The sequence below is a fragment of the Phaethon lepturus genome, unplaced genomic scaffold (assembly GCF_000687285.1).
Source record: "Phaethon lepturus isolate BGI_N335 unplaced genomic scaffold, ASM68728v1 scaffold1707, whole genome shotgun sequence".
Lineage (NCBI taxonomy): Eukaryota > Metazoa > Chordata > Aves > Phaethontiformes > Phaethontidae > Phaethon > Phaethon lepturus.
In genome coordinates, this window is record NW_010549577.1 from 27,200 (window position 1) to 39,754 (window position 12,555).

At 43.4% G+C, this 12,555-nt stretch overlaps 1 protein-coding gene across 1 annotated transcript in view; it reads left to right on the plus strand.

Annotated features, from left to right (window-relative positions):
- Positions 1-4,204, plus strand: part of TRIM71 (tripartite motif containing 71, E3 ubiquitin protein ligase) — a 15,124-nt gene extending 10,920 nt beyond the window's left edge. The window contains 3 exon segments of the mRNA XM_010290285.1: positions 1-27; positions 2,714-2,817; positions 2,819-4,204. Coding sequence (XP_010288587.1) covers positions 1-27; positions 2,714-2,817; positions 2,819-4,151 — 1,464 coding nt within the window. The 3' untranslated portion in view covers positions 4,152-4,204.
- The last annotated feature ends 8,351 nt before the right edge of the window (positions 4,205-12,555 follow it).

Consider the following 12,555-nt stretch of genomic DNA (forward strand, 5'->3'; position numbering starts at 1 on the left):
GAGCGGGAGTGTGAGCTGCTCTGGAAGGTATGTGCCTTACATTTGTGGTTTGAACTGCTGACAAGTGCCTTTTCAAACTGAAAACATGCTTTTTGACTAGCACCTGGCCAGGTGCTGATGTCCTCCCAAGGAGCACTGAATCGAAACGCTACAGTTTACTGTGAACTTATTTTTCTGTCGGGAGCAGGGTGCTGGATTCTGGCCCTGGTCGGTTTTGTGCTGAAGGTATCTCTGAATCTGGGAAACTGTTCGGGTTTCTGTAGGGACTCCTGTATCCCCACGGAGCCCGGCCCCACAAGTGGGGTGGGCGCTCCCCCTGCTGGCGCGGCAGAAAAACGGCGCGCAGCGGGGCGAGGCCGCCTTTAAACACCTTGTTTTAAGAAGGTCTTTAAAACGTCTTTAATACGTTGCTGTAGTAGGTATGTGGTGTATGGGCTTTCCTACGTGATCCACTTCTCGTAAGCAAAAAGGTGTATACTCTGTGCCCTCTTGGAAAGACCAGCAGAAACCCTGCAAGACGACTCTCATTGTCCCCACGCCTAAAAACTTACTTTATTCTCAATCAAGGTAGTGTACCTCTGATTTTTTTTTTTTGACTAGTAGAAGAAAAGAATACTCTGCACAATCCCGAACTCCTGCACTCACTTCAGCCATGATGCATGTGTGGTATTTTGAGAGGAGGAAAGGAAGTAACAGCAAAGTTTCTTATTCTGGAAAGGTAACTTAGCGGTCATGGCTCTTCTCTGCTTGTTCAGCAGAGTAATTTGGATTGGCCCTTTGGGTGCCACTTGTAGAATTGAACAGAAACCCACTCTCTGCTATTGGATTAGGTCTTTTAGATCAAGGAGTCTGACTTACCCTATGACCACATGGTGTTAAGGTAGCAAAAATGTGTGATCGAGATGGGAGAAGTTCAGGAGTAAATTGCAAATGCTCTTATAACGTGCAGTCGCGCCAGGTGAAGTGTGACAGGAGACCAGGTGCTGTGTGGCCGCTGCCCGTACTAGCAGAGCCAGGCAGGGTGGCATGTACATGTGGCTGGTGTGGCACGTGCTGCCAAAAAAACAGTGCCATCCTGCTAAAGTACTACTTCCTTGGCTTTTCTCCACCAGCACTGACTGGAACGGTAATTTTCTGGTTTAATATCTGTTGGCAGAAAAATGGCCGCTCTGGTAAGAGTTCATTGTATGGAACTACTCTTAAGACTAACCCCTAAAAGAGGAGTTTGTTTTTCTGTAGTTCTTTTAAGTGTCAGTGACAAGATTAGAAACGCACTTTATATAGTTACTGCACTTCTAATGCTTATTTTTCTGAGGTATTTGCATTGAGGGAGATGAGTTCACTTTCCACTGTTATCATTCCCCGAGAAGCTTGGCAGCCTTCTCTTTTTGAGGTATTCCTAGTACAGAAGTAAGAGCTGCCCCTAAGCTACTTGTATCCCAAGAGGCTGCATAAATGCACTTTATTGGAATGTCTGCACTGAGAGCAAGTTCTCTTCAGGTTATAAAACATTATTTTAAGAAGGACACTTGCTGCTAAATCATTCCAGCAAAAAAGCTGAGTGTATTAAGCCCTCGCATGAAGCATGTTAGTGAATAATTTTGGGTACCAAAGTTGAGGCCAAGGATTAAGATGAGACCTAAGATCAGTAATTTCTTTTGGAAATCTGTTGGAGGAAGCAGCTCTGACTTTAAGTCTGGTAAAACCTGCATGCCTTAACTTCAAATTAAATAGCATGGTTGTACATCAGTTATCTAGTCAGTGTATAAGCAAGGGGTTTTCAGACAGTGAGTTGTTCCTCATGAAAATACATTGCTGGTATTGATTGCAGCCAAGCAGGTATTCAGACATAAGGAAGTGTATTTTTGCAACAGTAAAGCAATTACATGTTTCATTAGTTTTACAAGGCAGGTGTGTTTGCCAGATGGTGTAAAGTGACTTTTTTCACAAGTAAAGATAAACACAGGCTTATATAAAATAGTTACAAACAAACCATTTTTGCTTGAGTTTCAGTCCCCCAAGCAGGGACTGACAGCAACCTTAAATGTCACTTCAAATGACACAAAGCATCCTGTTGTAAAGCACTAGCTCAGCATGATGCCAGTATTTGCAAGAAAATATTAAAATAATGGGTCCCTAAAAATCCTTGGAGATAGATGTCTGGTATTATCTAGTCACATGAAAACAGTTCTGGCAGGCAGGGGAATGACAGGAGCCCATGTGCCTTAGCGGATGCTGACTCCTAGCCTCAGTGGTGTGTGGTAACAGCCTACCTTCCAAAATCGGTCTCTGTTGTGGTTAGAGAAGCCTCAGCCTCGGCTCCTTTCTTGAGAGCCTGCAGTAACCTCTGTTCTCCCTGGAGTCTAAATAAGATGCACCTTAGAATGATCTGTCGTGTACCTTGCAACTAGAAAACAGAATAGCATTTGAAGCAGCAGATCGTCGCTAGTAAGCAAGTGACAACTCCTTTCAAATGATGTTCTGATGCAGCACATCTGCAGAGTAAGAACGTATGGTTTTGGATTAAATAATTATTTTCTGCTTCTCTACATCACAGCTTGTAGAGGTTTGTTCTGCAGTTCCATGTCAACATGCTGCAACAACTGCACAAGTGGGTTTTATGTAGAAAAGCGACATTAGGAAAAGTTTCTGTGTTACGGGTTGTTTTGCCTGATGTAAGTGTGCTTTTCTCTCCCCCCTGCCCCTCCCCAAGGTGGAAAAGATTCGTCAAGTCAAGGCTAAGTCACTCTACTTGCAAGTTGAAAAGTTACGTCAGAACCTAAATAAGCTGGACAACACCATTAGTGCTGTTCAGCAGACGTACCATGGATATTCTTCTGGCTCGGGACCGCATGCTGGCTCAGGTGCAGGAGCTGAAGAACGTGAGAGGCCTTCTCCAGCCTCAGGAAGACGACAGGATCATGTTCACGCCCCCTGACCAGGCATTGTATATGGCCATTAAATCAATGGGCTTTGTCAGCAGTGGGGCGTTTGCTCCTCTGACCAAAGCCACGGGGGAAGGCCTGAAGCGTGCACTGCAGGGCAAAGTGGCCTCCTTCACAGTGATAGGCTATGACCATGATGGTGAGCCTCGCCTTTCAGGAGGTGACATGATCTCTGCAGTGGTGATGGGCCCCGATGGAAACCTTTTTGGGGCAGATGTCAGTGATCAGCAGAATGGGACCTACCTGGTCAGCTACCGTCCACAACTAGAGGGAGAGCACCTGGTATCCGTGATGATGTGCAACCAACACATTGAGAACAGCCCCTTCAAAGTTGTGGTGAAATCTGGGCGCAGCTACATAGGCATTGGGCTGCCGGGGCTCTCCTTTGGCAGCGAGGGAGACAGCGACGGCAAACTCTGCCGCCCCTGGGGGGTTAGTGTAGACAAAGAAGGCTACATCATTGTTGCTGACCGCAGTAATAACCGCATCCAGGTGTTCAAGCCATGCGGGACCTTCCATCACAAGTTTGGCACACTGGGCTCCCGGCCGGGCCAGTTCGATCGCCCTGCTGGCGTGGCCTGTGACATCTCACGTAGGATCGTCGTGGCTGACAAGGACAATCATCGCATCCAGATCTTCACGTTTGAGGGGCAGTTCATTCTCAAGTTTGGGGAGAAAGGAACAAAGAACGGGCAATTCAATTACCCATGGGATGTGGCTGTCAACGCAGAGGGCAAGATCTTGGTCTCTGACACAAGGAACCATCGCGTTCAGCTGTTTGGGCCCGACGGTGTGTTTCTGAACAAGTATGGCTTCGAAGGGGCACTCTGGAAGCACTTTGATTCCCCCAGAGGTGTGACTTTCAATCACGAGGGCCACTTGGTAGTGACAGACTTCAACAACCATCGCCTTCTGGTCATCCATCCAGATTGCCAGTCAGCACGCTTTCTGGGCTCGGAGGGCACTGGGAACGGCCAATTCCTGCGCCCCCAGGGAGTGGCGGTGGATCAAGAGGGGCGCATCATCGTGGCCGATTCCAGGAACCACCGGGTGCAGATATTTGAGTCGAATGGTAGCTTTTTATGCAAGTTTGGCACTCAGGGAAGCGGCTTTGGTCAGATGGACCGTCCTTCAGGTATAGCCGTCACCCCTGATGGCATGATTGTTGTGGTCGACTTTGGAAACAATCGAATTCTTGTCTTCTAATCTGTGTTTGAATTAGGAAGAAACGGTCTCAGGGAAATTCTTCTAAGAGAAAATGAAAAAATACAACGTTAATTCAAACCTACCTCATCTTTAATTTTTTTACAGATGAATGTACTTATCTTTTCTGCAGGGAGTGAGCCTGTAAAGTTAAATTCTATCTACCTCATTGTCCTCCCTTCCCTCCCCAGTTTCTTGCCCCCTCCCTATCCCCACACACTCACAGTTCAGAACGTTTTACCTCTCCCCCGATGGGGTTTCATGCACAAACAGGTGTTGCTGTGCACATTAGGTGGTTTGTGTGGCGAGTTCTGTAGACTAAGCCAAAAAAGGCTCTTTGTAACTTTTTTAATGGAGAAGATGGTAGTAGGTGTTCGTAGAGATTTTGTGTTCTTGACCATACTGCAGTTCTGTGGGTGGGGACATGGGGGGGACTTTTGTTTTTTTGAATTGCTGCTGCAGCAGAGAACTTTTTCCTGTTCTCCTTTTTATACCTCAGTGTGTTTTTGATTTACTGGTGAACACAGCGTCTCGTTCCCAGATGACTTTGAACGTTTTGTGAAAGTGAGTGGGATTCACTTGCCGGGAAGAGCAAGTTTGCATCTTTCGGCATTTCTTTGTATTTTTTTTCTGAAACACAGTAATCCAACAGCACAAAGTGAAGCTGATGAAAATGCACAAAAATTCTCAAGTTTAAACCAAATTGTTCATTTTTAGTGGCTTAGTGCGGTTGTTGTAAAGTTTAGATAAAAAGCAAGGCTTCCTTTAATGTATCCTGTCATTGAGTATTTCTTTTTACCCTTTTCACCTGAAAGCTAAATTAGTTTTAAAAGAGTTACTGTTTCTTTTTATCAGTGCACCTAATCTGGGTAACAGGAAAGGTTACAAGGAGCATTGAAAGAGGGAAGATCAAATCCTTTTGACTTACTTTCTTGTGAAATGACTAGCTTTTTTTTGGCCCTCCCCATAGGGAGACTTTACAGGAATAACGTTTGATTTTTTAGGACAGAAGTGGTACCTTTTTCCAAAAGAAATAAGCACAGCTTTGGAGATTCAGGGTGCGTTTTGGAGAATTCAGACAGTTTTTTTGCGTTTAAAAGGATTGCAATAACTCTTATCAATGACAAAAATATTTTTTTTTTGGTAATTCTTCCGGCTTCCCCAGAGAGCTGGATTGAAAAATTCAGGAGGGTCTATTGTAGTTTTTTAGGGTGGGGTGGGCCTGTAGCTTCATGTATCTCTTGCTACAGATCAAAGTGAAAAGTTACCAGTACCACCATAAGGCAAACTGCATCAAGATGAAACTTTGCTGCTTTTTTCCAGGGCAGTACCAAAGAATTCTGTGTAAAATAAATGTGTATGATCCTTAAAAGCTTGGAGGCAGGGGGAAGTTAGCCCTTTCAGAGATACTTTAAAAGCGGAAACTTTATGGGGAGAATAGAGATCTCTAGCAAAATGTGATTTTGAGTCCCTGGAAGTATTTGGTTTTCTTAAATTTCTTGCATTCCAGTTTTGCTGTTAATGCAGGTATGGTCCCTATGGTTGCTTCACCCTCTGGATAAGGCCTTTGGTGGCAGACAAGAATGATTCAAGTAGGGAATGGAGGGCTTTTCTGTCTCTCTGCAATGGGAAGATTCAGGTATCAGTACTCTTAGGCTTGGAAATAAATGCCAAGGGATTTACCTTACTGTTTGCAAGAGAAAATCTCTGAAACAAACGTAGCTGTTATCAAAAAGTCTGAAGAGCCTTAACTGTTCTCCAAGGAAAGGGTTCATCTTTCTGCCAGCCACCATGCACAAGTGACCCAAGATTGAAAGGCTCTTCATAAGTTTGAGAAATCACAAGGTGCACTTTCCTTCTTGCTGCTTTATCCCTCCAAGGAGTGTTAACTTCTGGGTTTTGTAGAAATCCTGGTGAGGTGTGCAGACAAATAGCTGCCACTTGAGAGGAGGCTTAAACTAAAGGACCAGAGACAGACAGATTTATGAGATGGCAAAACCTCTTTTGAAAGAAAGGTGAGGAAAACCACCTAAATTAAATAGGATAAAACAACTGTGCTGCCTTTCAGCCAAAGCCTCAAGGAAGCAAACTCTTCAAAGCAGTGTGCTTCAGTTAGGCTTAATCTTAGGATAGGGTGGTTTAAAAATAATCTTTAAAGGATAATCTTTTATACAGATGTCTGTCATTAAATTTGTGTGGCCACTCAAAATATGGGTATGAGAGAACGCTAGTTTACCTTCAACTTTTTAAAGTTGTCTCCATTTCAACATGCTTCCCTCCTTGGGGGATGGCCTACTATTGTGACAGATGTCCATATTTGTCTTGTGTTATTCAGTCCAAGAATTATTTGCAACTTGGACTGGGAAAACTAGTAGCCTGCAAGATCTAGATACCAAAGAAAACTGGTTTAAAAAGCTTTAATGTTTAGTTTGCAGTGTCCTTGCATTTATCCTATCATGTCCTAATAATAAAAATGCCAGGTCTCTTAATACCTTGACCAGAGTGGCTGACTATGTTTGGAGTATGCTAGAAGTGCTCTTCTGCTTTAATGCTTGTTGGGTTTTCCCCCTTCTCTGGGACTAGAAGGGAGTTGTTTTCCAGGCATTAAAAAAAAAAAATTGTGTGCTTTCAGGGTTGTGTCGAACTGCAGAAACATTTTTGCCCCTCTCCAGCCTGTACTGAGTAGAAGGTGACAGACACTGCAGTTGCCCTTTGCTATTTTCTATGGAGCCATTGCACAAACCCCTAGTCCAGCTATGTCAGGAAGAGGAATGACTTTAACTCTTCCTAAGTTGCTGTCTATTTAATTCAGAGGGATTTGCTTACAAACCAAACCTCAAGTGTTTGACCTCATGTGTTGGGGAGCTTTTTTCGTTTTAAAAACACTGCTATTTAGCTACCCAAAATAATTGCTTATCTCTGTCATAGTTAGTGCTAAGCACACTTGCTCTCATTGAAAAGTGGTAGTGTAGCTTATAAAATGGAGTGTCTTATATGCAATGAAAATAAGTAGCGGTAATATACAATGCCAACATCAGATGTCCCATAGGGGCTTTTAGAAAGTAATACTTAAATGCGATTCAAACCTTGCTCTGTTTTTCCATGCGTGTTCTCAGGCTATTCATGTTCTCAGGTTAATGCCCCAGTATCATAACATACATGGTGAAAGCATGCAAAGAGAAAAAGCAAGGCTTTGAAGCTGGATTACAAACTGAACAAGCAATTCAGAATAATCTTCTGACCTAGTGGAAATGGCCTGGAGAAGGGTGAGGTGAGCTTGTGCCTCTTTCTCTTAGCTCTGACATTGGGGAACAACAGATGTGGGTGACAGACCTGTCTACTAGAACTCCCAAAGGAATTTCGCTATGCCAGGTTAAACCAGTGGCTCTTGGTAAACTTCTTGCTTGACAAAACGTTATCAGCAGTCGGTATGGCTGTTTTGGGTCCAGCCTATGAAGCAATCTTGTCCTTTCTCAGAACTGTTCAAGCAGGAACTTCAGTAGCAAACTGAAGCAGACTCAGTACTTGATAATGCAGGTCCTTCAGATAATTCACTCCTTTTTATTTAGTACCTTTTAAATATAACTTATTTAAGGAAGCCCATAAACGTTAAACTTAGAAAGAAAGCGAGGGAAGGATGACAACAGCTGAAAACGAATGCATATTGGGGCCAGATATAACCAAGTTGGGAGAAAGAACAAGGCACTTGGATGTGGCATTCCCTTCGAATTGCAGGAAAATGGGCCCAGTCTGTTACGTTACAGTTAAACCAAAATTAATTTCTGAAGAGAGCAGGCTTATAGGCTTATCTTGCCATAGCTTTGATCATAAGATCTCTTTGTTCAGTTCTGGTTTAAAAAAAAAATAAAATTGTGCCAAAGTGTTTTGTTTATTTTTTTAAGGAGTGTAAGCCAAATGGTGCCAAAAGGTAATAGGGTATTTAAAAGTAGAGATATTTAGACAAACAGTTTGGAGCTGTATAAAAAATGAACACTGGTACTTGCGTTAGACAAATATTGTACCTTTGGTCTTTGAGTCCTTGGGAGTTTGAAACCCAGTTTGCTGTGGTACAAATGCACAACTAGAGATGCCACTATCTTTTTCTTGAAGTTCTACCTCACTTTGCAGAAGTAAACCATCTACCTCAATTTAGCATCAAGACAGGTTTGAGAAATAATTGAGCATCTGCCCAGGGGAAGGATTCATCCTGCCTATGGGACAAGCATTTTAATTGAAATGGAGATACTAAGTGTGTACAATGTGGTGACTTCTTGCTTTTGTTTGCTTTTGGTTTTGCTGCCTGCCCATGGAAATATTAAGCTGCCCTTGCTAGAGAATCTGTAAATAAAACCAAATGTTTGTATGTTCAGGCAAATTGGACTGAGATACCTGAAATGCTTTTGAGTTTGCTCTGTTTTCATTATGAAGTATGGATATGTAAACTTTTTTCAGTATTATGACAGTACTAGCTGACATGACATACTTCATTTGCAGTGTTCTTATGTCCGTAAGACCTTTAGGTCTTCTCTCTACAAGAGGAAAAACTCTTTATGCATGCTTACAAATATGTCCTGTTTCAAAAGACGGATGCTGGGATTGCTGTAAACTCAATGCTATACCAAATGCTTGAAGGGAATAAGATCCTGATTTTTTTTTTTGACTTGGTGATTGTATTAATAGCTTTCTTGACTCAATGGGATTTTTTCCACCATGACAAAGCAATGAAGTTCCTATTCCTGGAGGGCAGTTTAGCTTCAGACATTCTCAGGAGAGGCAGTTTAAAACCAGTATGTTGGGGTTTTATGCAACAGTAATAGCGACATGCAACATATCCCTTGTTTTACCTGTGGAGTAAAGTTGCAGAAGCACATCTTCAGATTACTACATTGAAAAATGGTTTTTCCTCCCCCGCTCATATTGGTGGGTGACAGAAGTGGGTACAGGAGACCCCCTAGTAATGATAGGCTGTGTTGGGTTTGGTAAATGTTATGGTGGAAAATGTACATTGATGTCTCTAAGTGATCGTACGGGTTAACGAGCCAAACTGGCATCTTTTTCCATCATTGTTTAACCAATAATGGTTCTAAAAATGCTTTGTGTACCTGCATGGTCTTAGACCTCCTATTAATGATTGTATCAACTTACAAACTCAGGTAGATAATTTTTTAAGCTCTTTTTATAGAGCCTTACTGACTGAATGTTAAGTGTCTGTGTAGCGATGTAGTTAAGTAACTTCCTTTTGAACTACCAGACTAGTTTAAAAAAAAAAAAAGTCCTTTTATAGGTTTGTAGAGTACTTCTCAGACAATGTAGTAGTTTTTCCTTCAGAGGGAGAGATGTCTGTTTCTGGGTTTTGTTTTTAGTTTCTTTTCTAAAATGACTAAAAAGTTTTTAACTAGTTTGTAAGGTGTGCTTAGTCACCTGAGTTGGTGGGGGTTTCTTACTGTATGTGACTCTTGTTTGTACTGTGCATTACCTGTCATGCGCTGCTTGGTTCATGCACAATTCATTGGAGTAGTGAGGGTGTTGAACACATGCCTGCAACTTAAGCCAAATTGAAATTGGAAGCCTTTGACAAGATGGAGGTCATCCACATGAAACCGATGTCACAAACGTGCATTTTTCTCCCCTCGTTTAATTGACTGTAGATGTATGGCCCAATCTTCTAAAACATCATTACCGGTGTCCAAGTAGCATTGTCTCGGTGTGGGTTTGCATTGGGATCCAGAGTGATTTTGTCAGTCCTTGGATGTTGGGCATCCTGAGTTGATTGGTTTTGTAGTTTCCTCTTCTGTTGCAGTTGTTCCTCTTCTATGTTAGTGATTAATCATGCTGCTCTCCTAATAATAATAATGTCTCAGCAGGACAGACAGTGCTCTGCTTTTAATGAGCTGCACAGAGCTTTCATATCTAATTGATAATGAAACAGGCTGTGACAAGAACTTCCATGCTCCAAAGAGGGCATCACATTTCTACTTGGACAAAAAAGGTGACATTTTTAGATGTCAGATGTCGAGTTCTGCAGAGAAGAAAGCATGACAGGTTATGTGCAAACTTTTACATAGAATAAGCAAGCAAAATGTTAGAACCCTTGTGTTAATGGAGGTTTCTGAATGTATCTTTGTGGTCCATAGGGAAGGCTGAAGGATGTAGCAAGGAGATGATGTATCAGCTACTGGCAGCCTTAAAACAAAGTCAGTGTCTCTCTGGACTTTAAAATGTTCCTATGCAGTTTATTTTATTTTTGTTTAATCAAATAAATGTGAGGAGTTTTTTTCATGGCAAAATATGTGTATGTGTTTTTCTGTATTACCTAAGCAAAGCCTTTTCTTCTGTCAGGATGCAAAAAAGAAAAAGCGCTTTCCTGAATTTGAACCTGGCTGCCTCTGGGTGATGACTACTGAAAACTTTTAACCAGAGGCACCTGCTTGGAAAGGAGAGAGGAGGAGAAATGTTGGGTTGCTATGGAGAGAAGTGTGGGTTCTTTTAAAAAGAAAAACCAACAAAAACCCTGTAGTTTTGAGGCAATGTTGAACTCTTAGTTGTCTGGTCTATTAAAAAAAACCTGCCTCGCTGTCATGACTGGAGCAAGTGGCTTTGATACTGAACTCACCACCTGTACTCCGTGCAGTTTTTCCAATATTTTGCTAGAAAGTTCCTTGTTAGGTCCATTTCTAGGTTTCCATTTCTTCACCTTTGCAACTGTGAAAGTAACGTAAAGCAAAGCCATCAGAACATTTTAATAGTGTATCCAGCATCTTTTGGAGCAGACTGCCAACATAAGTTGGGTAAGCAGAAAAGGTGCTCTCTCTCTCTCTCTTTCTACTTAGAAAAGGCTTGAAAAGAAATGGTGGGCATGGGAAGATGCTCTTCAAGTAAGGTTTGAGAATTCAGGCCACTGACTGAATTCCCAGCATGGGTAGCAGTGGAGGTGGATTCCAGTCTCTGAAAGTGCTGACTGCACTAGCTCTTCAAAGCTGAGATGCTTTCTGGCCCCAGCTGTGTGCAACTGTAGGACTGCTCAGCACCATGCTGTGCTCTATCCATCAAAATCCTTGACCAGACCATCACTCTTGCTTCCTGCTGGAGCAGCTGGCAACATGTCAGCAGTACAGAGATCCCTTCAAGTTGAAAGGGATGGATGGAGAAGATCCTGTGGAGGAGGTGGGAAAAGGCTGCTCAGGTGAGTTTCAAGACTAACTTGGCCAGCTTTGTGTGGTACTCATTCTCTGGGCTTCTCTGTGCTGTCTCCCTGAAGACAACTAGAGCCTGGAAGCTCACAGAGTACTATGAGTTGGCTCTGGACACTGAAGTGCTGCATGGTTCTTGCACCACTGTTACGGTCATCTGTTTCCTTGTCAAAACCTTTAGCTCTGAGCCCGTGGCAGCATGTGGGCAAGGAGGCTGAGATGGCAACAGGGGTACCTCCACTTCTGGTGCTTTGCGGGGAACAGCAGTGCAGCCCCTTTCTCCTGCTGAGGGGCTTTGAGCCAGTGCATGGCTTCAGGGTGAGATCCTGGAGGCAGGAGCGTCGGTGCAGGCAGCCCTTCCTTCAGGAAAGGGCCCTAAACCAAAACAATGACTGTCATTGACTTTGCCTTTTCCTTTGTTAAATTAGTAAAAGTGGACAGTGACTCTATGGCAAGGCTAGAGAGGGAGACAGGTCCTTGGCTGTGCCCTGCCTGGGTGTGTTTTGATATTTTTTTTTTCCTCTCTGTTAATGGTGAAACTGGAACCCAACAGCTGAAGGACCCCATTGCTCGCTGCTCTCTTCCAGCTGCTACAGGCAAGGGCACAAGACCCTGGAGCTGCTCTGGATGTTGCAGCTGCCTTTGGGCTGGAGAGCAGGAGCTGTTAGCGGGGAGCTGGGCTGAATGCTGCTGCTCACACACAAATGCAGCTGTGATCGGATGGGGGGTAGCCAAGGAGCAGCAACTCTGCCCTTCACTGGGCCTGGGGGGAGCGAGTGGTGGGTGCCTGCGGGTGGATGGGTGCTGCTGAGGGGAGGCTGTAGGGCCTTTTGCATGTGACCTGCGGGGTGGGGAAGGGCAGAGAAGAATCTTCTCTATTCAGGGCCTGGGACCACACAGGGAGCATCTTTAACCTTGTTGTATTTAATCAGTCAATCTACTTTGACCTGATGGAGGTATCAGCTCCCTTTCTCCCTTCTTTCAGAAAGGTGATCTCTATGCACTGTTTTCTGTTTATTTTATTCCTGATACTTCTAAACTGCTTGCCCCTACCTGGGGACAGAATGGGGGCCACCTCCTACAGTGATACAAAAGTTATTGAAAAAAGTCACTCATTGGTCATTACTCTGAAAACTTTGAAAAGTAGTGGGGCCAGTTGTCTTAACAGAAGAGGGACAGTCTTTCTGCTGTACTACTTCATGAGGGCTACCTTCCTG